Source organism: Delphinus delphis, chromosome 11, assembly GCF_949987515.2.
Source record: "Delphinus delphis chromosome 11, mDelDel1.2, whole genome shotgun sequence".
Classification (NCBI taxonomy): Eukaryota; Metazoa; Chordata; class Mammalia; order Artiodactyla; family Delphinidae; genus Delphinus; species Delphinus delphis.
The window spans coordinates 31,783,533-31,809,998 of NC_082693.1; the positions used below are offsets into that span (position 1 = coordinate 31,783,533).

The 26,466-nt window shown below is 35.6% G+C and overlaps 1 protein-coding gene across 1 annotated transcript in view; it reads left to right on the forward strand.

Annotated features, from left to right (window-relative positions):
* Window positions 1-17,738, forward strand: part of CNTN1 (contactin 1) — a 232,829-nt gene extending 215,091 nt beyond the window's left edge. The window contains exon 24 of the mRNA XM_060024589.1: window positions 15,272-17,738. Within this exon, the coding sequence (XP_059880572.1) occupies window positions 15,272-15,348 (77 nt within the window). The 3' untranslated portion in view covers window positions 15,349-17,738. The remainder of the gene's footprint in view (window positions 1-15,271) is intronic.
* Window positions 17,739-26,466: the final 8,728 nt, after the last annotated feature.

Sequence of the window (26,466 nt, forward strand, 5' to 3'; positions counted from 1 at the left end):
GTAATTTAGTAACTTCATGTATTCTAAGGTTTTTGAGAAATCTTTGGTTTTTATAAATGAAAACATGTTCTTTCTTTTTATACTGTCACCATAAGTGGCTGCCTAACTCTCCTAACATATAAATATATTGTCATGGGTACCTGATATCCAAAGTGAATTTGATGTAGAGAATAAAGTACTATGCGGATAAGTTATTTAGCTTCTGTCCCTTATGTTTTCATTGAATATATTTTTCTGCTGATAACATAGAGTTGGTCCTTTAGAAGATTGCTCATTTCTGGGAACCCTGGTTATTTTATGGTTTTGTTAATAACTTTGCCCTTTATATGGATGATTTTGATAGTTGAACACATCTTTTTGCAGCTCTCTGAAGCCACATATTATTTTGTGTTTTTCTTAGGATTAAACCACTGTCTTTATCAAAAAATTTTAAATGATTATTAATATATTTAAACTAAGGTATATTTACATTACATTACAAAAAAGATATCTCATATTTATTCAGTTATTACACTTTTGTAAAACTTTAGGTTCAGTTAAAACATAAGAGAATTATTTAACATAGTTTTCTTGCTTTGATTTTTTAAATTATTTTTTGCCTGTTTATCAATTGAATATAATTTATCACTAAATCAAGAGCCCCAAATACTCTATTGTCTTCTTATTCTCTAATTCTTCAAGGAGTAGTTTCTATTAGATATAGTTGTAACTATTAATTATATTCAGTTATTTTATTTAAATAATCAATATTTTAGGTCAGATAAAAGAAGTATACAAATATTCTATATCTAAATTTTATAAACTAGTTCCCTAATTCAGAAAGGGGGAAATTTACATTGTTCTCAAAGAAATTAAAGTGAAAATAGGAACGATTTTTTTTTTTTTTTTTTTTTTTTTTTTTTTGCGGTACACAGGCCTCTCACTGTTGTGGCCTCTCCCGCCGCTCCGTGGCATGTGGGATCTTCCCAGACCAGGGCACGAACCCGTGTCCCCTGCATCGGCAGGCCGACTCTCAACCACTACGCCACCAGGGAAGCCCTGAAATTATATCATATTTTAAAATCTCTTTGTTATTCTTTCTGGATGAATATTTATTTTTCTAAAATTTGAGATTAATAAAATTAGTAATAAATTATGCTAGGAGTTCCAGCATTGATATTGGGAAGAAAAGTAAGACATATATTTTACAGGCAATATTAAATTCAGTGTTATAAGTATTTCCTAGAGCACATTTGATTGTAATCATTTCTCTATAAATTAATGATTGTTGTCAATGCCTAGTATCCTAGATTATATGTTTTGCTGTCATGTCAGATGTATGAGGCAACGTTAGCTATATAAAAGATGGAAAATCACAGTGAGAATATGATCAGACAGTTTTTGCTTTAGCAAGAAATGAAATGGTATTCTCTCCTTACTTTAAACTTGAGCAAATTTCTTGTCTTTAAAATTAACCTATTGATAACATAGGCAAGAACGCTTATCACAGTGCATAGCAATTACTCAATAATTTTATTTAATCTTCAGCAGTTACAGTGAACAGTACAAGCCAGTACATGAATAATGTACTTTACACAGAATAATGTCTTCATATCACATTATCAATTGCCATGTCATATTTAGAGAATTATTTTTTTAGTGACAAGATGAACTAAATGTATTTATATACATTTAGATTTAGAGATTGTCAAGTCGTAGGATGCATTTGTGCAAATTTGATAAATTCCTATTTATTTGTGTTAATTTTAAAATGCCATGTCTCTAATGTTTAATATATTTTCTATACCGATATGCTATATGGTCAGTGAAGAGAATATCCTCTGTGGCTTATCCTCAGGCTTTAAAAAGTAGATGGACTGCAACATTGCCAGTTTTAAAATGAAAGATTACATATTTTTCCAAGTAGTAGATGTTTCTGTTGTGGCTGTTTTCTCAGGTTAATAACTTCTCTTACATTGAGCAACTATATTTGAAATACAGTCTAACAAAATGTGTATTCATCTTCTATTAAATTTATGTTCAAGAATATCATGATGAAATATCTTCTTAAATTTTAAAGTATTTTCATGTTTTTATAATTTTGGAGTGTTCTATGGACTAATGAAATGGAAATTAATATCTCTGAGAGGATTAACTCTAAGTAAAATTAGATTATTATAAAGCAGTGGCTTAGAATAAGAGTTTATTTCCTTTTGAATATCAAGGATTACTTTTCATTAGATTCTCCGTTTTTAATATGCATTTCTTGGTAAATATTTTATTATCACAATAGAAGGGCATTTGTGAAGCACATACATATATTTTGTCCCATCTCTTCTTTCTTAGCTCAGGTCCCTTTTCCTCCAGAAAACTCCTTTTGTGCCACCACCTGCAGCTGCCCCTCATTTCAGTTTTGCTTCCATGGTGTCTTGGGCATTCTGAGTACAAAAAACACTGCAGTGTGGTTGACTTGTGATTCAGCTGTGATCTCCAGGGGGAAGAAAAGCTGTTTCTGCCCTAGCACTGGGCAGAATAGTAGTAGGCTCTCATTATGTGTAAATTGAATTCATGAACAAATATCAGGCAGTTAAGCTCTTTTTCTTCTATGAAACCTTAGAGAAGCTATCTTAAAAAGAAAAAAGAAATCGAAGCAGAGTTGATCAGAATTAAAGTTCAATCACATCCAAATGGTTACTGCCTACTTAGCTAAGACATCCAGTAACTCTAACTACAAGGTAGATCATGTCTGTGTACCTTTCTCAGTAGTGACTTCCTTCTCTGTCTTCTCAGCTTCTATTTGGGGCATTATAGCCTAGGGTCTGCTCTTACTTTAAAAGAAGCAGAGGCCTCACTTCAGTACCTAAGATCCGTTTTCAAATTTGTACAACCTTCGATATCCAGGGTGGCTAAATTGTAGTCAGTACAGTGTGATGCCTTGTGGCTAGTCTTGAATGGTTTTCTAGACTTTAGTTGTTACCTTGCAAATGCCATTCAGTTCGGGCTTGGCCCAGTACCTTTTCCTTCCTGAGTCCAGTAAAGAATTCTTTGGAATGTGGCCTGCAGCTACCACAGATAAGTGGCAATCTATTCCTTGACAAATGGAACAGATCAGAAAAACAACTTCCCAGTAATTTCAATAGGAAGAGCTGCCAACTCTGACATATTTTTATATAATAGCAATGCACTTTCTGTACCTTTTATTGTTATAAGACACAATTAGGTAAAACTATCCTCATTTGACTGATGAAGTAACTGAGCATCAGAGTTTAAGTAACTTGCCCAGAATCACATTGCTGTTAAAGAGACATCAGGATTCAAATGATTTATAGCTCTAATATGTGTACTCTTAATCTCTATACTATGTCCAGAGAAGATTAATTTTGTGTGGCAATTTTTAACAAAAACCTGATACTGGGAAATGAAATGGCACAATGGAGGATAAATGAAAACACCCAGAAATACCAAGGTCTTTCTATAAGTAATTCATTATTGCAGAATGAGTAGTAAATGCCAGATAGGAAGAAGTGAGATTTCCAGCAACCAAACCCAAACCACATTTTGTTTTGTTAACTATGTAGACAGGATCTGTCACAGCCTCTACCATTATCTAATGAGGCAGCATCCAAATGGTCATTGAAGAAGTTAAATAAACTCAGATTACTTTCTTTTAATTATTTAGACTCTATCTGTACAAGTGGAAAATTCACCTGATTTAAAGTTAAAATTCTTAAAGTACAAATTATGTGTTCAAATTAAAATATTATCTAAATATGTCCCTTTAAAGGAACAGTCTTGTTTTCCTGGTCCAAGATTATATTCTGAACACAGTTGCAACTTAAAATTGGCCAAGATACTACAGAAAGCAAGAAAGATGTTAAATAACACTTAAAAGCTCACAAGTTTATTAGCAGAACTCTCACAAGAGGAAAAAATAGCAAAGTTTTGGCGTGCAGCTAATTTCTCTCAGTGAATTCTATTTCCTTTTGATCCAAATTATAAAATAACCTCTGGCTAACAGTCATCCTCAGAATATGGACTATCAGTGAAGAGCCTTGTTTGTTCATATTTACATCTTGAGCACTCTACCAGATGTTGGTTAAAAGGGATGATTGCTTGATTTTGAGTCTACAAAGAAGTGGAGATTTGATAGGGAAAAAAATTCATTGCACCACATTTTCTCAGGAATGGTCCTTCTCACACATGCCTAGAGAAAGAGAGATCATGGGTAGAACGACAGCAGAGGGGGGTCCGAAGCAGGACCATTAGTTCAACTCATTCAACAAAAATGTACTGAGCACCACATGTCTTAGGTAAGACTTGGTCCCTGGAAGTTGGAAGATGAATAAGAACATGGTCTCTGTTCTTAAGGAACCATAAAGTCACAGATAAATAAGACAGGTGAAAAAATAATTGGCAGCACAATGTATTAAGTGTTGTACAAGCAAGCACTGAGGAGGAAGTCGTTAAATTCATGCACAGTTACCTAAAAGAATGATACTTTGATGACTCTTTTAAGATCAATGAGCATTTTCTAGGCATAAAAGGGGGTAATAGGACATATGAGTTTGAGGAAACAAGTGTTGACTCTGAGAATATGTAAAAATGGCATCACATTCAGTGAGTCTCTAATGCAGGATTCAAAATGGAGAGAGAGGTAGTATAATTGGAGTATAGGTTATTACAGACTGTGAAAAGGGGGCAGATTGGATTTGTGGGTTTTGGTTTTTTCATCTTTTTACTTTTCTTGTGATTAAGTAAGAGGTGACGAGGTCCTGGATCACTGTGGCAGAGACAGGAGAGAAAGTGGAGCAGAGAGATTCTAGAGCGATGTTGGAGATGGAATCAATTGTACTTGGTGACCAAGACAGTGTATTGCAAGTGAGAGGAAAAAGCACTTTGAAAGTGACTCTATGTTTAACATTCTGATTGCATGGCAATCATTAACTGAGCTAAGTAATTTAGAAAGATGGGAAAATGCTATAAGAATAAGGATGGAATAGATGGTGTAGAGGGCAAGAGAAGTGGTGCTCTGACAAACTCTGAAGAACCTAATATGGAAAAGCCAGGGAAGGGAAACAAGAGGTAAGACAGTCCAGGTGAAATAAATGTCAAAGCAAATCATTGGTCTCAAACTTCTTTCTAGATTTTATATTTCTTTCAATATCTTGAAAACTAATTATGTTATTTTTAAGCATATTAGTATATCATCATCAATCAACATCCAAAAGTCCCTCTGTATAAAATACACTCTCACGAGTCATGGAGACACAAGGCACAAGTCTTATGGAGAGATAGTCAATAATGACTCCCAAAATTTTATAATGAAATGACTGAGAGAAGACTGGTATTACTGGTTAGAAATATAGATGTTGACAAAAGAATTTCAATTTCCAGTCAGAGTGAGAGAATTTGATTTGTTCAGTATAAACAAAATGGTTTCTTAAAGCATTCCCCAGAATTCCTGTTGGTTAGCAAGGAGTAACTACTCTATTGATTTTTTAAAATAAACTCCTTACAGACGTAATGAAAGTCAACCTTCTTTTTTTTCCACTTTTTTTAACCTAAAAAGAATTTGGAAAGAACTTAAAATTTCAGGGTTTAGCACCATGAAAACATGACTAAGAATGAGCCTTCTGGAAAAAAAAGAACTCTGAAAAATATATAAAAATAACAAAAATTCCATGTAGATGCCATCCAAAGTGATTGAAATTATTTTATATCTTCTACTGAATAAGCACAAACTCTTAGAAATCCTTTGGAGTAATTAGTGTTGATTTCAGCCAGTACCTCCTTACATGTTTCAGACTATTGTGAAAATAGCTGAGCAACTGTTTCTTCTGTGAAAGTACAAAAAGAAGATTCAGTTGATTTTGATCCTCTTAATAGTTGTGAAGATTCAATGAATTCAGACTGTTTCTTATAAGAACTTCATGTACATGTGGAAAAACAGAGAAGCACCAATTAATCCTTGCTGATAGATGGATGACACTGAATCCTACAGTAAGTAGGGGGCCTACAGTAAGGCCCTGAGGTCTGACAAACAAATGAGTTCAGGATTATATTAGGGATGAAAACCTTAAATAACAAAATACCACCTCAAACAGGTGAGTCATTCATTTGTCATAGCCCCAAAGCAAAGATGAATCAAGAAAAATCAAATGGGACTTCTGCTCTGGTTTGCCCTGGGAAAGCTTCCCAGGTATTTGTGACTCTGAACCACCACATGAAACCAGTGGGGGACTAGGATCCTTGGCTGTTGTGACATGGGGATATTTATATACTGGTAATAAAATCCAACTCTCAACTCATTACATTAAGGAAAGTTGGACCACTGCATTGTCTGGCCATATTAAGAAGGATTCATGAAGCATCTTTGGGGTAGAGAAAATAGCATTGGGCTTAGAACCAGGTTTTAGTTCAATAACCAATTTTGCCTTGTGCTAGGTCAGCAAATCTGACTCTTAGACCTTTAATCTGCAAATGAGGATAATGAGACATACTTCAACTGTATTATAAGAATTAAACAAAATAACATGTTGCAAAAGTTCCCTGGACAGAATAGGCACTTAATAAATTAAAAAATAATAATAATTCATCGAACAAATATTTGTTGAGGACATGCTGTAGACCAGACTGTCCAGAAAACTTATGAATAAATGATTTAAAGAAATCTTCTTATTATTCTTATATCATAGTTATCTGTACATTTAAATTTTTGGAGTTTTCCTCACAGACGAAGATTTGATTTAAAAGAAAAGCAGAGGTAATACTTAAATTGAAATTAATCTGCATCTATACTTTGATAAAACCTGACATGTGAATTGGAAACCACCCCCAGGAAGGCCAGCTGGGTGAATGATGGCTGCTAGTTCCGTCCCACAAAAGAGTCACATGAAACTTGATATAGTTGCCACTTTGGGGCTCACAATGCCAAAGCTTAACAGGGGTTTTTCTGCGTCATCCCATCCTCTCATCTCTTGAAAAGCCTGCTGTTCTAAGCAAATTTAAAAGGCAAAATACCTATCCTTTCCTAGAACTGGGGAATGATTTGTCCCACAAATATTGGTACTAGAAATAGGCATGCAAGTATGTGTCTGCTAAAAATACGTCATCTCTCCTATAATTTTAGGGATGCCTGAACAAAATAGACCCTCCATGAATAAATAGTCATGACATCCAGGAGCATGATAGACTAAGCCTTTTTAGTTCTATGGTCTCACCTACAAGCAAACATTGTGCTCATGATGACCTTGAGCATTAGTATTAAACTCAGCAAAATATCCTTTACTCAAATTTATGTAAAAGAACAGCTACAAAAAATTCGGTGGGCTTTGTAAGAAGACATACCTGCCTGCTTCCCTTTGTTTAGCTTTCTTTTGATTACATACACTGATAAGTTTAAGGAAAATTGACTGTCATGTCCAGCTAGTTTTACTCCTACTCTTCATTGTCAGTACTGCAAAACACCAGTTTTTCTCCTAAAAATGTAAAGTGACAAAACTATAGAAGAAGCAAGTATGTCTGTGGGGGATGTAGGAGAGGTTCAGGGAGCAGTACTTCTTCTTAAGTAAACCTGGTAGGGTATGTGTCTGTAGCTCCTGAAGTTGTCTAGGAAGTCTTAGTCATAGATGTGTTCAACTGGGCCCTCAAGCCTAGCACTAAAGAGGAACCATTAGCCTTGGCATGGAGCACACACAAATTATTAAACTTTTTCTCTGGCTCTACTTGTTATTGCTTTGCCTCAAAAACTGATTGGGGAAAGGCAAGGCTGGGGCAGTGGAGGGAATAACTTAATATTTGTTTTTATGAATATTGCAAAATAGAACGAGCATCTGAAAGTCCCCAGGCTCTCTAAATTTTATTGAGGTTGAGAAAAACTGATCCCAGTCCTAGTTTGATACATTCCACAAAACCAGGGCTACCCAAGTAAGCATATTCTGCCAAACAGCTATTTCCAATACCAAATGCAAAGATGATCTAATAAGCTGGCTCTGGTTGTTTGTGAATAAGGAACTTGAGTGTTATTTGTTAAAGATTTTGTATACGTTGAGGAAAAAATTAAACCCATGAAATGCATTATATGTATGTTGAACATTTTATAGAATAGGAGAGAGTTCTGAGTCTCTTATGTCTCATCCCATGCTTAGGGTATTCTCATATTCACTATATAATAATTTTTAAATGAACACACTAAATTTCATATTTCAGATTCACAATTATCAAATGGCATTTGCTATGTATTTTTAACTTTTTTTTCATTTAATTATCACAAATACCCTGCTGTGAAAATATTGTACTCCCCATTTTCCAGATAAGGAAATGGAGGCTCTGAGAGGTTAAGTACCTTGCGGAGGTCACACACTCAAGCGAGGGCAACAGTATTCAAGTAGAATTCTTTCTAATGCCAAGTCTCAAGCTTTTGTGAAAATCTTACCTTGCATTTCTAAAAAAGTAGGTAAACCAGTTTTAAAAGTCCTCAGAATTATACTCTCATCTTGCCCCCCAATTATATCAAAATTAGGTTATTTAGAATGTGTTTGTTAGTGAATGGACTGTTAGAAGTTAGTTTTATATTTCCCAGCAAATAATTGGTCATCACTCTAATGGAGATGCTTGATCCTTTCTCAAAGAAGAAATGCATCCTTGTAATCTCACATTTCCTGATAGGGAAAGGACCAGAGTAAGGAAAATATATGACTGTCAGGATAAGCTGTCAGCAAACCATACACCCTTGCCAAAAAAAAACCAAAAGCTATTTTGTTTGACATATGTGTTTATAATTGCCAAGTAAGTAGGAGTAGCAAGATTAGTGGGTTTCACCAGTTTGAAAAAAAACATCAGAGCCACTATCACTTATATGATCAAGCTTTTAATGTATATATATAAACACATATCAACTTTATCATAAATAAGGGGAAATATAACAAATATCTTTGCAAATTTTAGGCTCAATGCTTGATATTCTTGAACACATTATGGTTTGCATAGAATCATAGACTAATGGCAGTGCTAGGAACCTAAGGAGTTATAATATTGAACCCTATCATTTTATAGAAGGAAAAATCCACAGCCTTGACAAGTAAAATGGCCAAAGATCACACCAGCCTCAGAGCCATATTTTGAGTCCAAATATTCTCTTTTGCCCAAAGTTACACAACTAGCTATTGACAGAACTGCAAATAGGTCTTAAATTATCTTTTTTTCTTCTTCTTCTTCACATAGCTTAGTATTTTGCTATCTCAAAGAAGCATAAGGAGATAAAATTCTCAAACACAGAATAAGCAAGCTGATACACATAGACACTATAATATAATAGATATCAAAGGCTAAAAAAATCATCAAATATAAAAAGTCTTCTTATCTCAAAGAAAAAATCCATCTTATTTTCTGATTTCTCTTTTGTTTTCTTTTCCAGAAACTCTTAAAACCGATTGGGGTAAATATCCATAACTCCATTTTGTCAAAGGCAGGTAGTTATGCTTATAATAATGGATTTAAAATTGAAAACTGTAACAGCATTTTCCCCAAGAGACCTATTTGAAGCAGAGCCAACTAACTTTTTAAAGAGATACGTCTTTTAATTCTTAATAAGCATTAGACAATTTATAAAAATAAAAATTCTGATATATGGCCCAAAGAAAATTTTAACATTAACCTCACTGAGTTACAGAAGTTTTATTCCAAATTCTATACCAGTTTCTAGTCAAGGGTAAAAAATCGGGTGGGAATCAGGAAAAGGGTGGGGGGGGAATCATGAAAAAGAAAATATGAAAGGGAGGAGAGATATATAAGATAGAAATTCCAGAAATGAATTAACCAATAACGAATCTATAATTGTTTTGTCTCAGACATTCTGTAAAATCCCAGTAGTCAAGACAAATTTTGAAGTATTTGTTTTTGCCTCAATGGTTTTACATCCTTTAAGTGTTAAGTCCTGCAAGAAAATTAGAGTACATGAATTTTTAAAAAATTTTCTTGGTCAGAAAATTCATTCATACATTAAGTTATATGTCAGTATCTGAAAGTAAAAAACAGCTCTTCCTCCTTTAACTTTTGTTTTCACCCATTTCTGCCACAAAATTTAAGAAAATAAGTGCCATTTCCTCACTTAAACCTCACAACAATCTAATGGGTAAATGGACACAAATAATTTTCCAAAGGGTACACAGCCAGTAAATGATAGATCCAGAATTGCCAACAGGTCAGGCTAACCCCAAAAACAAAGCTCGTAATCAATACCTGAGATCAGAAAGTGTTGATGTCTTCTTAAGTGACCCTCCTCCTTGGCCACAGTGATTGGTTGAGGGACGGGAACATGTTCCCAGCTAGTTCAATCACACACATGCACTAATTCAGCCACAGTATTGGTCTGAAAGTACGTATATGACTCAGACTTTGCAAATAAGAATCTTTCCTTGAGAGTTTTCTCACTGGAATTGGAGTAAAAAAAATATCATCTCTTTGATCTTGAGAATGTATGATTGTGAACTTGACTCTCTTGTCTACCTTGAGAAGTCAGTCTGAGAATGTGAGGCAATCTGCAAAGGAAGAAGACATGAAAGTCAGAAATGTAGCAGACACAGGTATTCAGTTAACTAACTAGCTCTAGTTGTCCCAAAGCAGTGCAAAATCAGCTTTTTCTTCAGTTGAGCTCCAGTTACTTAAAACCAAAGATCCCAGACTACCATGTCACAGAGGAGATCAACTTGAGCTAGACTACTACAGAAAAGTCCAATATGCCCTGTGTTGATAGGTGAAAGGACATTTCAGGAATGTTTGTGATCTAAAAGGACACAATGTGTGACTAGGGAACAGTAAATAGACATACAGGTCTCAAATGTATGTTGTCTGCAGGGGACACCTGCTTTATCTATTGTTTTGCTTTGTTTTTATCCAACTACTTTTCAAAAAATACAGTGTAGGACTGTATAAAGAGATGAACAACATCAAGTGTAGTATGAATCACTATCATTTACAGAAGTTTTCTCCCAGCTATGCACTTTTCGAAGTGCTCTACATAAAGCAGCTGTTTTCAAACTGTGATAAGCAGAGCCCTACACATTGCCTGGAGTGATGGGCTTGGGGGAGTACAGGTACAAGCATGAACGTAAAGGAGGCAACAAATCTGTGGTCTCCTGCCCCAGGCCCATCTTTAAATAAAGCATCCCCTCTCCCTGCTTGTTCAGTAAATGGGCTTCCACATATGATTGTTTCTGAAGAAAGGTTATGCTGCTAAAATATATATAAGAACCATTGATATACATCTTCTCCATACTCACAATAAAGCTATGAGATATATTACCCCTGTTTTGTACTTGAAGGAACTAGGGCATAAAAATATTAAGGAACATGCTCAAGATGACCTAGCCAATAAAAAGCAGAGGCAGTATTTGGACTCTTGCTTTCTTTGCCTGGCTCTAGAGCCCCATTACACTATTCACTATCCCCTTACATCTCCTGCTAGGACAGTGACCTGCTTACAGACCCTCATATTTGCCTGTTTGTTCTCAAAATCTAAACAACCAAGGACCAGTTACAAAACTGTAGTCTGATAGATAGTCGGACTACCTGTAATTGACTGGATGTAACAAGGAAACGTACCCCAGGGCAGTTGTGGAACACCTCTCGAGTGAGAAGGAGGAACATCTTATGTAAGGTTTGAGTTCTTACTGAAGAATCCAGAGGAAGGTCTAAGGGAAGAAGCAATCAGTTTTGGATCAGTTGCTGTTTCTAAGATGAGGGCAGGAGTATCAGGAATTAACTAGGGTTGGGAGCCGTCTCAAGGGGAGAGTAGTTTAGCAATTGGGTGTTCCTAGTAAAAGATGGGAAGTGTAAAGCAGGTATGGAGTAGCACTGGTAACACAGCACTAGCCACTCAATGAAGGGGTCATTTGTGCATTTGCCAGCTGCTGCATGACCTTGGCAGTGTCTCCATTTAAGTTCAAGCTGGGATTATCTGTGTCTGTCATACTACTAACCTGAATAAACGCAGGTGACTTTGCTCTTTTTCCCTCTGAGCTGATTTTTTACTCTCAATCCCAAACAGACTTTTACTCTTATGTTTCTCTAAACTTGCTGCTATCCCAGCAGGAGTTTTATTGAATTCGACAAATTTCAACAGCAAACACCCACTGACGTGTACCTAACACACCTAATATATATGAAACATACCCCTAGGCATGGGGATCAATCATCTTATCAAAACGCTTTCTTCCCTCAGCCCAGGGTTATAAGGCTTTGAAGGAATCCAAAGTAACATCCTATCAAGAAAAGTTAGAGAACCCCTCGGCCTGAGCAGTAAAATAAGGTCTTTCTGATACTGCAGATTTTTAATATCATCTCTCTGATAGGAGAGACATGTCACAGTGGTTACCTTTGTCTTCTTTAAACCCCCGTGTCCTACCCCTTCACTTTCTCTCCCACCTTGTGTTCTGCAATCAGAAAAGGTTCAGGGCTTTTAACTGGAAGAATTATTCACATTATAACTTTATGGTTCAAGACAACACAGCTGAAAATATGATTTGGATATATTCCCTGTCCTGAAGTTGTTCAAAATCTAGAGATATTAACAGGTGTGATCATAAACATGACACCACAAGGAGAAAATTCCAAGTATTAATAGTAAACATTAGCAATTTGGATTGGACCATGGTATCTAAACTTAAGCATCAGAAAAGAGATTTGTATTAAAAACTGACTAGAGTGGCGGTCTATTTACCATAAAACCTGGAGAGATTGTTAAGCACTGCTTAACTTTTAATTAAATTTCTCTTCTCAATATATAACTCCCTCTAGAGGAATCCTTCCTGAGGGAAAAACAAATCTGGGCAGTTTAGGTTAAAAAAAGTCAAGAAATCCAATGGAAGAGACATAGTATTCTAAATTGGCCTTACATTTGTTCTTATAGGCAAAAGTAATTAACCAGACTGATGACTTTTTCATGTTTGATATTCAGTAGCTATGTGAAAAGAAAAATATACGTTTACTATATACCATGTTAAGTACTGAAATTATGCTTGATATACATTTTGTTAGATGGAAAACCAATATATGTTTAAAACCCCTCAAGAATATAGGGCTCCCACATTTAAAATGACTTTAAAATAGTAATTCAGTCAGGTCTCTAATTTGTGTTTGCAATGTGGAAGAGAATTGAAGATGAAGACCATAGTTACATAAGCTTGAGCCATTAGAGAAATTAAATATAACACACATAAACATGAAGAGTTTATTTTAAATAAATCAAATATCCTGATGTTAAAGCCTCAAATTATGAAATTGTGTTTGGTTTTCATACTAACACCAAAACTTCAAAATGGCATCCATAATTGACTAACTTTCTTTCCTTGGCCACAGTTTGTACTTAGCCAACCCACATATTCAGGCAAATACATGAATGTGTACCCATCACTGATGTAATTCGTGGTCAAAGACACAGTGTTGCAGAGACCCTGCAGTCATTCTCAGACAAAGGTCTTTAGGAAAGATCATTTAAATTAGGTCAAACATTGAAAGCTAATGTTTTTCTGTGTGATTAAGGTTTATTATTGGTCATCTTATTGAATAAAATAATATGTGGGCTGTGGCATAGTTTTAAAATATCTGTGTAGAAAAATAGAAGGAAAAAATGCTACAAGAATAAAGACACTTTGAAACAGCTTAGGTGCTCTGTTTTCCCGTAAGTCATTTGTTTTCCTCCTGTGCCCTGGCCTTGACACTTTAAATGCAAGATGTAATGTCCTAATGCTTTTCTAGCACTGGTACCTTTCCAAAGTTATCTGTAGAAAGTGGCAGAGAGGTAGAAAGAGCATGGGCTTTGGAGCCAGGCCAATCTGAGATCTAATCCTGGCTCTGCCTTCTACTGGCCACTGACCTTGAACAAGTCATTTTACCTGAATCTGAGTTACATAATCTATAAAGTCAGGAAAATAAGATCTGCCATCATAATCTATTGTATAAATGTCATAATACATATAAATGATCAGTGTGGTGTCTGTCTTGTGGCTGTAGAACAGTGAACTGTAGCTGTAGCTGCTGTAGAACAGCAATTATCATGGTCATTATTTGTGTCATCATTGCTACTGATAATGCCGTTATGCATTATCATAAAGAGGCTATAAGCAGCTACTCGAGGGCTGTTTATATAGTGCTTGCTCTTCTGCCCTCACTTTTACCTTCGCTGTCCTGCTCATTTCTAAGAACCCCTTTATCAGTGTCTGATAATGTTTTCTCTCTTATATTTTCCATGCAGCCCTGAATGCTGCTAACAGGGCAATAGTGGAATGCAGGTAGACACAATCATCTTCCGCCTTACAGGGAGTATGACTGTGCTTTCAATGACCAAATTCGAGAGAAATGGCCTTGAGTCTTCCTAAACTTAAGAGGAATATTCCAAAGAAAGGTCTATTTAGGCAACTGTTGATATAGTAGATAACAATGATTTAAAGTTTCAATTTAGAGAATAAACTTCCAAAAATGGACACAAATCTATTATATTTACAAGCTGTTGACTGTATTTTTTGCTCATTGAAGAGAGCACCTAATAATTGTGGAGAGTTGAAAGGAAGAGTGTACCTTCTTGGTCCCACTTTTCAGCCCTTTCTCAAGAATTCCAGTGAAGCTGGACTTGGACCCATAAACTTACCTGACCACAGGAAGAGCCTTTCTAGGTGTCATTCAAGACGTAATTTAAGTCTGTAGAATATTACATCATTTTTATTCTTCATTTACATAACATCTCTCAGGGCAATTGTTCTTTAGATAAAAATTTGAATAGATTATTTATTATTATCAAAAATACATTTCTAAAATCATTGCGTATAAGCCCCTAAATGTTTTAAAACCATTAGGATATGAAATCATGTAGGACCTTCCAGTATACCTATGATGTCATTGCCCCATGTAACATTATTAGCATTTTTCTGCATCTCTTTATCTTATTTGTTCACAGCTTACTGACGATTTTTCACTTATTTATACATGTTTCCTGACCTAGTGCCTTCTGGTAGGAGTTTGGGACTGCTGGATCACAGGAAAAACAGAAACATTTGTGATCTTATTATCATAAATGATTTATATGAACTTTTGGTATAAACAGTCTACACAGTCTCACACACAAAATCCTTGATAAAACATTTTTGTTTTTCTTAAGTCACTTAAGACTAAGTGAAGCTAGTATTTTTTTAAAGGAACCACTTGAGTTTCATGGTTACATAATACCCATAGCAGGGTAAATGAGCAACAGTGACTGTTATCAATGAAATAATATGCACTTTTTTGGTTTACATTATAGGTGCATCCATCCTATCACCATGTCTTCTTGGCTTCCTGCTTCCTGTCCTTGGCATCCTTGTGTACTTGGAATTCTGAATGTGGCATGACAACTGCTGCTCCCAGCCCAGCTCAGAGGACACCCTCCATCTCTGTGATGACTACAATTCCTTCCAAGTCCTGCAACTCCATCCTAAGCCAAATAAATTATACTTTAACAAACTATCCAACTGATTTACAGCATATGTTATGACTGAGGCATTCAGGAACCCCTTCATCCAAAAGAATAAACTTTTAAATGGATATAAAATGATTTTTAACTCGTTCCAATATGCCTTATAAACCACTTAACCTAATTCTGTGACAGTTGCATGATTTAATCCAATGGGACAATTTACAGTGTTCAATTCAATACCATAGGCTGTAGAGTGAAAGTAAAATCACCATACACAGGTGCTTTAAATTTAATAACAAGTTGTGAAATATAATAGAGGTTGAAACGTTGACCGTATGTGGTAAATGTAAGAATAATACAGTCTCTTGTACTATCCTCTCTGTTTTGGGTCCTGCATATTTTTGAATGGCCCCTATCACTCATGGCATTTTGAGTTTTCTTTAAGAAAAAAGTATAACTAAAGCATTTAACATAATTTCCAATACCAAAACATTCTACTGAATGAGTTGGATGATTTTGAATATTGAAAACCAAATTCTAGAACTTACTTTCAGTATTCTTGTTTTGGAAGTAAGTAATTTTCTAAATATTTGGTCTTCAGAATCAGTAATACTTTTAAGTTAGTTTTTTAATAATAAAATTAATATACTACATGAAGTTTTTTTTTTACTTTTGTATTCTACTCTGACATTATTTTATGTTTTTCTTATCATCAATTTCAAACCTCAAAAAATTGCAGCTCTTGTGTTAGAATATCATCATGTTGCTGTATTTATTCACACGTGAACTGATGAATTTTGAGAAGTAGAGTGCTTCCATTTTTTATTTGAGATGTGACAGTCTTTACACAGCTAGGAATAAATGACAGTTAAGTGAATATCAGAATTATCTAATATTCTAGTGACTTTGTTTTTGTGCTTCATTCTAAGTAAAACCTCTCTTTATTAAAGGTATGGAATCAAGAAATCACCTGTAGCTCGGAAAAACTACAGTATTCCCTATTTTTTTTTAATTTAGTTTTAAACTCATTTCCTGCTTCAATGCAATACCGAAAACTGGCTATGAATACCAAATCAAGATGTTGCTAATGGTACTTTGAAGAGTATGCAAAACTGGAAGGCCAGGAGGAGACAAATAACGTGTCTGTCCAGTGGTCTCCCAAGTGTTGGTGCTTTAGGTTTTTATAAGTTGTGAAAAGGAAGATGCACATTTCTTCATTCTCCATGGTGTGCACGGAAATGTGTTTGAGTATGGATGTGAAAGAAATCAAGTAATAAAGGATTACCTGGCTTATGAAATAGTGCAATGTCTGATGCTTCAAGAGGTATAATCCTATTTTATTAGCACAACCTTGCTAGCTAATTAGAGATAGAATTTATCTTTTTAGAAAGGATACCTTATAGGTTCATAAAAAAAAAATATTTACAGGAAGCAAAATAGATCTATTACTATTTTACCCCCCTTTCTTTAATTTGTATAATTTTTGTACTATATATCTATGTATAAATGTTTAGAGTTTTCATTATGAAAATACCAATAAATATTTCATTAGTTTACATTTAACTCTTTGTTATAAAATGAAACTTTTTAAAAATAAGTGAAAGGGATGATTCTCCAGTGGAAGTATGTCAACAGTCTTGAGATCGTTACCAGATTTCATAAAATATTTAATTATTTGAAAAAAAAATCTCTTCATACTTTAGGGAAACGAATACTCTGTGAGCCTTCTGTACACATGTTTGTGTCTTCATTGTTACACCTTGGGGTTTTCCTTTTGCAATGTGACCCATGTTGGGCATTTTTATATAGTCAACAACTAAATCTTTTGCCAAATGCATGCTTGCCTTTTATTTTCTAATGTATGGTAATAAAGAGCAAAACTGGTTTTGCATGAAATGGTTCTGAAAGGTAAGAAGAAAACAGACTTTGGAGGTTGTTTGTTTAATTTTAACTTTGTGGCAGAGATAAGGTAGATTAAAATCTCTCATACACTGATAACTCAAGCCTTTCATTTCCTCATACAAGTGTACAAATTTGACTGGGACCATCAGTTTTAAACTGTTGTCAAACTAACTAATGTATCATCTGCTTTAAGACGCAAGATTCTTAATTAAACTTTATATAGATATAGATATATATGTTGTTTCTTTGTATTTCAAGGAAAGGTGATAGTAGTTTTATTTGATACTGATAAATATTGAATTGATTTTTTTAGTTATTTTTTATCATTTTTTCAATGGAGTAGTATAGGACTGTGCTTTGTCCTTTTTATGAATGAAAACAAATTATAAAGAAATAAATGTCTTACTGTTACCCAAGAAATAACAATTGTCCTTTCAATTTACCTGAAGTTGAAAATTCGTTTTTAAAGGGTTTTCATTAAAAGTTTAATAGCATGGGAAAAAAATATTACATGTTAAACAACAGTTCAATGTTTGAAGCATTCTACAAAAAATATACAAACAAACATAGAGCTACACACATAGACACACACAGGCATTATTACAGTGAAATACTCTCGCCTGGGAGATAACTTCAGTTTATGGAGAGGTCAATGCATATCACTCAGTCTAATGCTGGACACTAAAGCAAGCTGCTAGATGCTGAAAAAATAAGAGACTAGATAAATCCTGAATGAACTGATACTCTTAATAGAGGAATTTACATAAAAGCATAACTCTACAGACAGGAATCTGGTTCAGGTAAAGCTTTCTCTGAGTCCTGAGCCAGACTGAGCCCCAAATTCGAAATGCCAGAGCTTCCTGTGTTTCTGGCTTACAATCCTCCCCTGTGTTCTGATTGTGATTTCTCATTGGCATTCTGACCTCCTTTCCTGTTTCATGAAGCTTGCTTCCACCCTGCATCCTGGTTTCCCTTTTAGACCCTGCCTCTGTTTCTTGACCTTAAGGATTATATTACTTCCATTCTAATATTTTGCTTTTGGTATTTGACCTTGGATTGACCCCATCTCTAATTCCCCAGGCTTTGGGAGATCAAAGCTTCTTTCTGTGAGAGCATTTTCTATGTTAGTTGTTCTCAAACCTGGTCGTCTATCAGGATGACCTGGAGAATTTGAAAAAATAAATAGCTTCCTTAGGTGTTAGTTCAGACTTACCAAACCAGAATCTGGGCAGTGAGACATAGGGATCTTTCTAGGTTGTTCAGGAGTGTCTGAAAAGGAGCCAGGTTTAAGAATCACAGATTTTCATCATTATTACAAGGTAGATTAACTGATGTTTCAAACTTAATCAACAATATTAACATCATGGATACATAATTTAAATATCTCTTAGAAAAAAATCCATTCTCTTGGTTTGTCTAAAATGCTAATTTGTTCATTTGCTCTCTTTTGCTTCTATGTCTTAAGTATCAAAAGGCTATATACTTTCTGTCTATTAAAAATATCCTCTAATTTGTTTGTGTCTAAAATCCAAGCAGCAGACTGAAATGCACTTCAGAAGATTTTTTTTCTCTAGAGGAATGTGGATTTTACTTTTTTCTTTCTTTTTTCTTCAAGTAACTTGGAAAGTTAATTAAATTTTAATACCTAATTTCCTGAGTCTATAATCTTCTGGAGATGCTTAATAAAAAGATTGATGAAAGGTGCCCCCTCCCCAGCTTGAATATTTTTTTTCCTTCACAATGGAAACATGGCGGTTTTGAATGAGTTGACTTCAAAATTAGTTGATGAGGAGGCCAAAATTAGGTTTGTACATTGTTTATCATATTTTAAAAACAGGTTTCACTTTCAGTTACTAGTAATAGATTTGATGCTTGGGGAAATATACCAGTACCCGTGATGCTATTACAGTTTGGCTCTAGAATTCAGTCAGGCTCATCCTAAGGCAAAACTGTAAAGTGAAAGAACTTGGTCTTCATCTATCCTATCTCCTCAGTCGGGCTCTTTTGCTTGATGGAAGCTGCCCTAAAAGCAATCCCCTATACCTTCATACCTTCTTGTATTAGTTTCGTAAGGCTGCCACAACAAATAACCACAAACTGAGTGCTTCCAATAACAGAAATCTATCTCTTACAGTTCTGGAAGCTGGAAGTCAGAAATCAAGGTGTCAGCAAGGTTAGTTCTCTGAGGGACAGTCTGTCTGTTCCATGCTTCTCTTGTAGCTTCTTGTGGTTGCAGGCAATTCTTGGTGTTTCTTGGTTTGCAGCTGCATGTCTCCAATCTCTGCTTCTATTGTCATGTGACATTCTCCCTTTGTATCTTTGTGTCTAAATTTCTCTCTTCTCATAAGAGCACGAGTCATTGGATTAGGGCCCACCCTAATCCAGTCTGACATCATCTTAACTTGATTACATCTGCAAAGACCTTATTTTCAAATAGATTCCAGCTGGATATAAATCTTGGTAGAATATTATTCAACCCAGTATACATTCTTTTCATCATTTTAAAACCTGTATATGCCCCACTCACACTAATGAGGATATGATTGAAAAGCTGCTCTAAGCATGCTTTCATAAAACATTTATGTTGATAACATACAACAGTATGGATGAATTTCAAATGCATTAGGCTAAATGAAAAGAAGCCAGATTTGAAAGGCTGTGTGATTCCATTTATATGACATTCTGGAAAAGACAAAACTCTAGGGACAGAGAACAAGTCAGTGGTTATCAAGCATTAAGAGTAGGAGGAGGGGGCTTCCCTGGTGGCGCAGTGGTTGAGAGTCCGCCTGCTGATGCAGGGGACGCGGGTTCGTGCCCCGATCCGGGAAGATCCCACATGCCGCAGAGTGGCTGGGCCCGTGAGCCATGGCTGCTGAGCCTGCGTGTCCAGAGCCTGTGCTCCGCAACGGGAGAGGCCCGCGTACCGCAAAAAAAAAAAAAAAAAAAAAAAAGGAGGGTTTGACTACAAAGGGACAGCATGAAGGAAGTCTTGGGGGTGCAAAACTGGTGGCAGTGATGCAAATCTATTGGTCAAAACTCATACAACTGTACAACAAAAGGGTGAGTTTTACTGCATATACATTTTAAAAACTTTTAAAATGCAGTTATGCAAAGATCATGGGCATTGGACAAATCTGTGATCATGTTCTAACTCTGTTATTACCTTGTGAGATACCTTGTGAGACCTTGGGCAAGTAATGTGACATTTGGAAGATAATTTCCTTTCCCATAAAGTGAGGATAACACTTTTCAATCATTCAGAATCCTTTCAGTTGCAAAGGACAGATACTCAACTCAAATAAGCTTAAGAAAAACAAGGAATTTATTGGCTCAAATAATGCCATCTGCGAGATATAAGGGCAGGGTTTAAAGGCTTAAGTAATGTTCTCAGCAGACTGTCTCTCCATCCACTGATTCTAGTTCTCTCTGTGCACACGTTTCATTTTTAGGCAGGCTGTCTCCTTGTGACAGGAATCACGGGTGCTGACCGTTCCAAGCCTACATTCTGCTGGCTGGTGGTCCCAAAGAAATAGGGACTCTTTTTCTGACCTAATACAGATACCAGATCTCATTAAAGACTCATATTATGCCCAGGAGGTTGGCCATCAGGGGCCATCATTGGCCTCCTGCCTGTCCTTCTGAATAATTGGAAGGTGGCAAGAGCACTGTAATAGAAATTCCACCAGGGCCACATGGAGTGGAAAGGGATGATTCCCCTAAAATAAATATCAGGTGCTAATAACAGAAGGAGGGTATTGGACAGACAAAAACATTCTCTACTCCACTTATTCTTCCTAAAATTCTATGAGTTAAAAAGATGATAGAGTTAAAATGCCTGGCATATAGTATTAATATATTCCCCCAAAATCTTAAATTTCCTCTCCCACCCCATGACTTTTCACCAGATATATGCAAATTAGCATTTAGGGCTTCTAAAAATCTTAATTCAGGTGATTGCATAGCTGTCTGTTTATATCTAGAACAGAGCTTAGCATTCACAGTCAACTCAAAGTCACCTATCCTTGGTCAGGTAGAGCTGATTTAGTTGAACTGAATGCAATAGCAGAAAGTAAAAGAATAAGGAAAAGGGTCTGTTGGCTCTGAAATCTTCCTTTTACTACATTTAAATGTATAACGTTTTCAATGATGAGGGATGAGGGGAAACCACTGTCAAACAGTTCTGTCTACACTTTTTTCATTATTTCTAAGAAAGAATGATGTGTATATCCAGACATAGTACAAGTTTTCAAGGGACTTCAGAACTTCAGTGGAAAATCTTATCCACATAGATTATCATGCCAATTAATCAATGGGAAGAGGCATACCATAGTAAAGTGGTGAAAACACATACACCATTTTAAGTGAACTATATTAGTTATTTATCACCACAATAATGCTGCAGAAACACAACCACAAAACCTCAGTGACATGTAACAATAAACATTAATTGCTCACACATCAGGGTCAGCAGTAGATCAGAAATGTGGCTTTGCTAATGTGAACTGGGCTTTCTCACTCGCTTGAGAGCAGTCTGACTGTCAAATGTTAGAGGCTGCCTTTAGTTGCGACCTTTAGGGCAACTTGGATCTGCTCCATTTTTCTCTCATCTTCCAACAGGCTAATTCTGGCATGTTGTCATGACAGTGGCAGAGGTACAAGGAAGCAAATGGAAATGTGCAGGTACACTTTCAAGCCTTCGCTTGCCTCATGACTGCTAATATCCTATTAACCAAATCAAGTCACATAAAACCCAGAGCCAAGGAGAAGGGCAGGTCATTCACGTATATGGGTGGGCACCTTATGTTACCAGCAAAGGGTGTGGATATAGGGAATACTGACGAATTGGAGGCAAATGATGCAGTCTACCACAGACATTTACCAAATCCCATTGGATCTAAAAGGCCATTAATTCTACTATTAAGAAAGAAAAAATACTCCTAATTAAATTATAATACAACATTTGTTTATCATGTAGAATTTTATTTTATATTTATGGAAATATTTACACAAAAATTTTATGACTTGTGATTCTTATGCATAGACAAGAAGGAAACTATGTACAAAATCAATTGTGTAATATAATCCTAAATATTTCCACGTTCAGAATATGACTCTTCTAAATCAATCTTAAACTCAGTAAATGATATTTGTGTTTTGCCACAAAATACTATTCTTTGGTGGTATTGGTATATGCATCATTTCTTAAAAGAATGCTTCAGTATTTATTTCAAGCTTCTGATGCTCATTCTGCCAGTACTTTCTCAATCTTATCAGGCATTAATGGACAGTTATTAGAGACATTTAAAAAATATGTCCATAAATTCTTTGATAGTTCTCCCTTCAGGAGGTAGAAACTAATTCTCCTCTTAGGTTGTGCTGGACTTAATGACTCATTTCTAGTGAACAGAATAAAGCAGAAGTGACAGTGCAGGACTTTGGAAACTAGGTCATAAAAAGCCAATGTGGTTTCCATGGTTTCCATTTTGGTCTGTCTGTCTGTCTGTCTGTCTGTCTCTCCTTCTCAGATCAGTTGTTCTGGGAAATGTTAACTGCCATGTTGTGGAAGCATTCAGGCAGCCCTATGAAGATGCCCACACAGTGAGAAACTGAGGTCCCTACCAACAGCCATGTGAGTGAGCCATCCTGCAAGCACATTCCAGTTCCAGTCAAGCTTTCACATGACTACAGCCTTGGCTAAAAGCGTAATTGCAGTCTTTGAAAGACACTGAGCAAGAGCTACCCAACAGAAATGCTCCCAGGTTCATGACCCTCAGAAACTGCATGAGATAACAAATATTTGATGTTTCAGGCCACTAAGTTTTGGGGGTAGTATGTTATACATAGAATAAAATAAAGACTCTTGCTGACAAGAATTTTAAGCAAATGAAATTGTCTGATCTGGCCAACAGGAATAAAAAATGTTATCCCTATATGTCCAGGTGCTCTATTTCCATAAATTTCTGTACATAAAATATTTTTGGTTTTAATGATGAATCATAAGACATTTAAAAAGCAATTAAACTCAACATGTGTTATCTCCAAAATACTCCTAACTCAACTGAAGTAATGCCAATATAAACAGCTATGACCAAAGTCACATATGCGCAGGCAGTGACAACTAAGTCATTATTGTCTTCTGACTGACAGCAATTAAGAGGTGCCATAAATTGCAAGATACATTCCCTTTTCAGAGATATTAACATGGAAGAAATCACTGGGTATACTATAAATGATAAAATATGGTATTTAACAACCCTTATGAATACTTACAGCTTCTGGACCAAATTTGAGTTAAAGATGAGAGTTATGTTTAGGTTAGGTTGCTGAATTTGTTTTGTTTAGTTCACTGAAGAAGAAAGACACCAGCTTAGGTGGCTGGAATCGCAGTGGTGAGCTGAGATGAGCATGGCTGCCAAGGGAAATAGCCTCTCTACATTTACATCTACCATAAAGATTACAGCTCAAAGTGTTCTACCAGGCTGAAGTGTGTTTCTTTTCATCTTCATAGAGTAGCATAAGACCTTGTATGTAATAAGAACTCAGTACATATATATATATATATAGAATGGATTATTGAATGAAAAACAAATTTTTAAGTTTTCAGTGTTTTAGTGCATTTCTATAAATAATTTTCATATTACTTGATTGATATAATAATAATGATAATTACATATATTCTAATATTCTAATATTATAAGAGAACAATATTCTAATATTGCAATATTTGAATATTCTAATATTACAAGAGAATAATAAGCTTTTGACAATGTTGTGTTTACAAGTGTGAGTTTGTGAAAACATCTGGGTGGGGAACAGGCCATCACCAAAGAGGAAGAGATTCATCTACACTTGTACTTTCAGGGAATAGCCAGTACCTCCTTCTCTGAGTATTATTTCTGTAACACTTTATTTCTAAATGTTCACACCTCAGGAGCACAGGATCAGGTTGATATGATCAATAATATTCTGCAATTTGTGGCACACACTAAGTACTGCCTGAGCACAATGTCTCTCATACTTATCATTTATTTATTTATGTATTTATTTATATATTGTATTATGTTTTTTCCATTTAACTCCAATTCCGTATCCTGCCATGCATTCACTGTCACTTCAGTTCATCTTCTTTGTTTTATTTACACATGTTGTTGTATGAACAATAAATAGTATTGTTATATTTGGTTTTATTTACATAAATTATACTTCACTGCATATTTTATTCTGTTTCTCAGTTCTTTCAATTAATATTATTTGTTCTAATCTGTCCATGTTGTTCTATGTAAGTTTAGTTTATTCCTCTAGCTGCCTTTATTACATTTCATTCCTTCATTGCCATTCTCTCTTAAAATCTCCTCACTAAAAACAATTTGAAAACAAACATCTTTTTACATGCCTTTTTATGCACCTCTGGGAGAACTTTCCTGGGGTATATATTCAGTGTGGAAGTTTATTAAGTTATAGTATATAACTTATATTGTCTTATACCTGTGGTTGAAGGTATAGCAATAAACAAAAGAAAGTGACACCAGTTTAAAATGGTGGCTCCAATTTTTCTTCTTCCAGCACCTGATGGCTTCCATTTTCCCATCTAAACTTAAAGTTATATAGATACAAAGTTTAGCCTGTCTAACCAGGTGTGAAGAGCTTTAATTTTTATTTCCCTGACTACTAAATATCCTGAGCATCTCTTTGCATGATTACGATGCATATATTCTTCTCCTATGAACTGCCTATAAAAAAATCTTAACAGTCTATAGAAACCTTGAAGATGAAGATTTGCATATCCTGTGAATAAGCAATTTCACTCATGGGTATGTGTGATAGAAAAATGTGTGCATAGGTGTACCAAGTTAGCAAGTACCAATGTTAGCATTGTTCATATAACTCAAACTTGGAATCAACCCAAATGCCCATCAATAGTGACTTAGATAAATTCACTATGGTATTTTTAATATAATAGACTATCATACAGTAAATAATATGAATATTCTACTGCTACACACAATAAGAGTGAATTTTACATGCACACGTTTTTCAAGCTAGACACAAAAGAGTACATGCTGTACTGTTTTAAAAATTCAAGGTTAAGGGCTTCCCTGGTGGCGCAGTGATTGAGAATCTGCCTGCCAATACAGGGGACATGGGTTCGAGCCCTGGTCTGGGAAGATCCCACATGCTGCGGAGCGACTAGGCCCGTGAGCCACAACTACTGAGCCTGCGCGTCTGGAGCCTGTGCTCTGCAACAAGAGAGGCCGCGATAGTGAGAGGCCCGCGCACTGCAATGAAGAGTGGCCCCCGCTTGCCACAACTGGAGAAAGCCCTCACACAGAAACGAAGACCCAACACAGCCATAAATAAATAAATAAAAATTAAAAAAAAAAAAAGTTCAAGGTTAAAGTGTTCAAAACTGATCTGTTTCATTAGAAGTCAGGATATTTGCTTACCTTTGAGAAGATGGGTAAAGGTAGTGACTGGCAGGGAATATGAAGAGACTTCTGGGGTGATGGCTTTTCCTGATTTGGTGGTAATTGCACGGTGTGAAAATTCATTAATCTCTACACTTAGAACTCATGCATTTTTCAATATGCATAGTATGTTTCAAAAAATAGATTTGGTTAAAAATTCAATAAACCTAATTGTGCATAAGTCTGCATTTCTAATTATGTCTTAAATTAACATTGTTAGGAGATGTGACTTCACATATATCTCCCACAAAGGAGTTATAAAACATTATTCTCAATCAACAAGAAAGATGACTGAAGAAGAAATTATAATCAAGTACGATAAGTCCTATGATAGGGAGAATTCAAGAAGCTATCAGAGTAGAGTGGGCTTGGCAATGCAGTCCAGGAATCAAGAAAAACTTCTCAGAGAGGATAATGTTTAAGGTACTACCTGGTGTGTGTGGGGTGGCGGCGTGGGGAGGCTGGGAGAGAGTGTTAACGCTGAGATGAGAAGAATGTGCCTGGCAAGGGAAAGTCACTGTGAAGGGACCAAGCTGAGAGTGGCTAGGTGAGATTTAGAAGTTGAAAGGACTGTATGGCTGGAGTATGAGCATCAAGGCTGGAGTGATATCTTAGCGGATCATGAGGGCCCTGTGAGTCCTGGTAAACTGGGCTTTAATTTACCACATTGGAGGG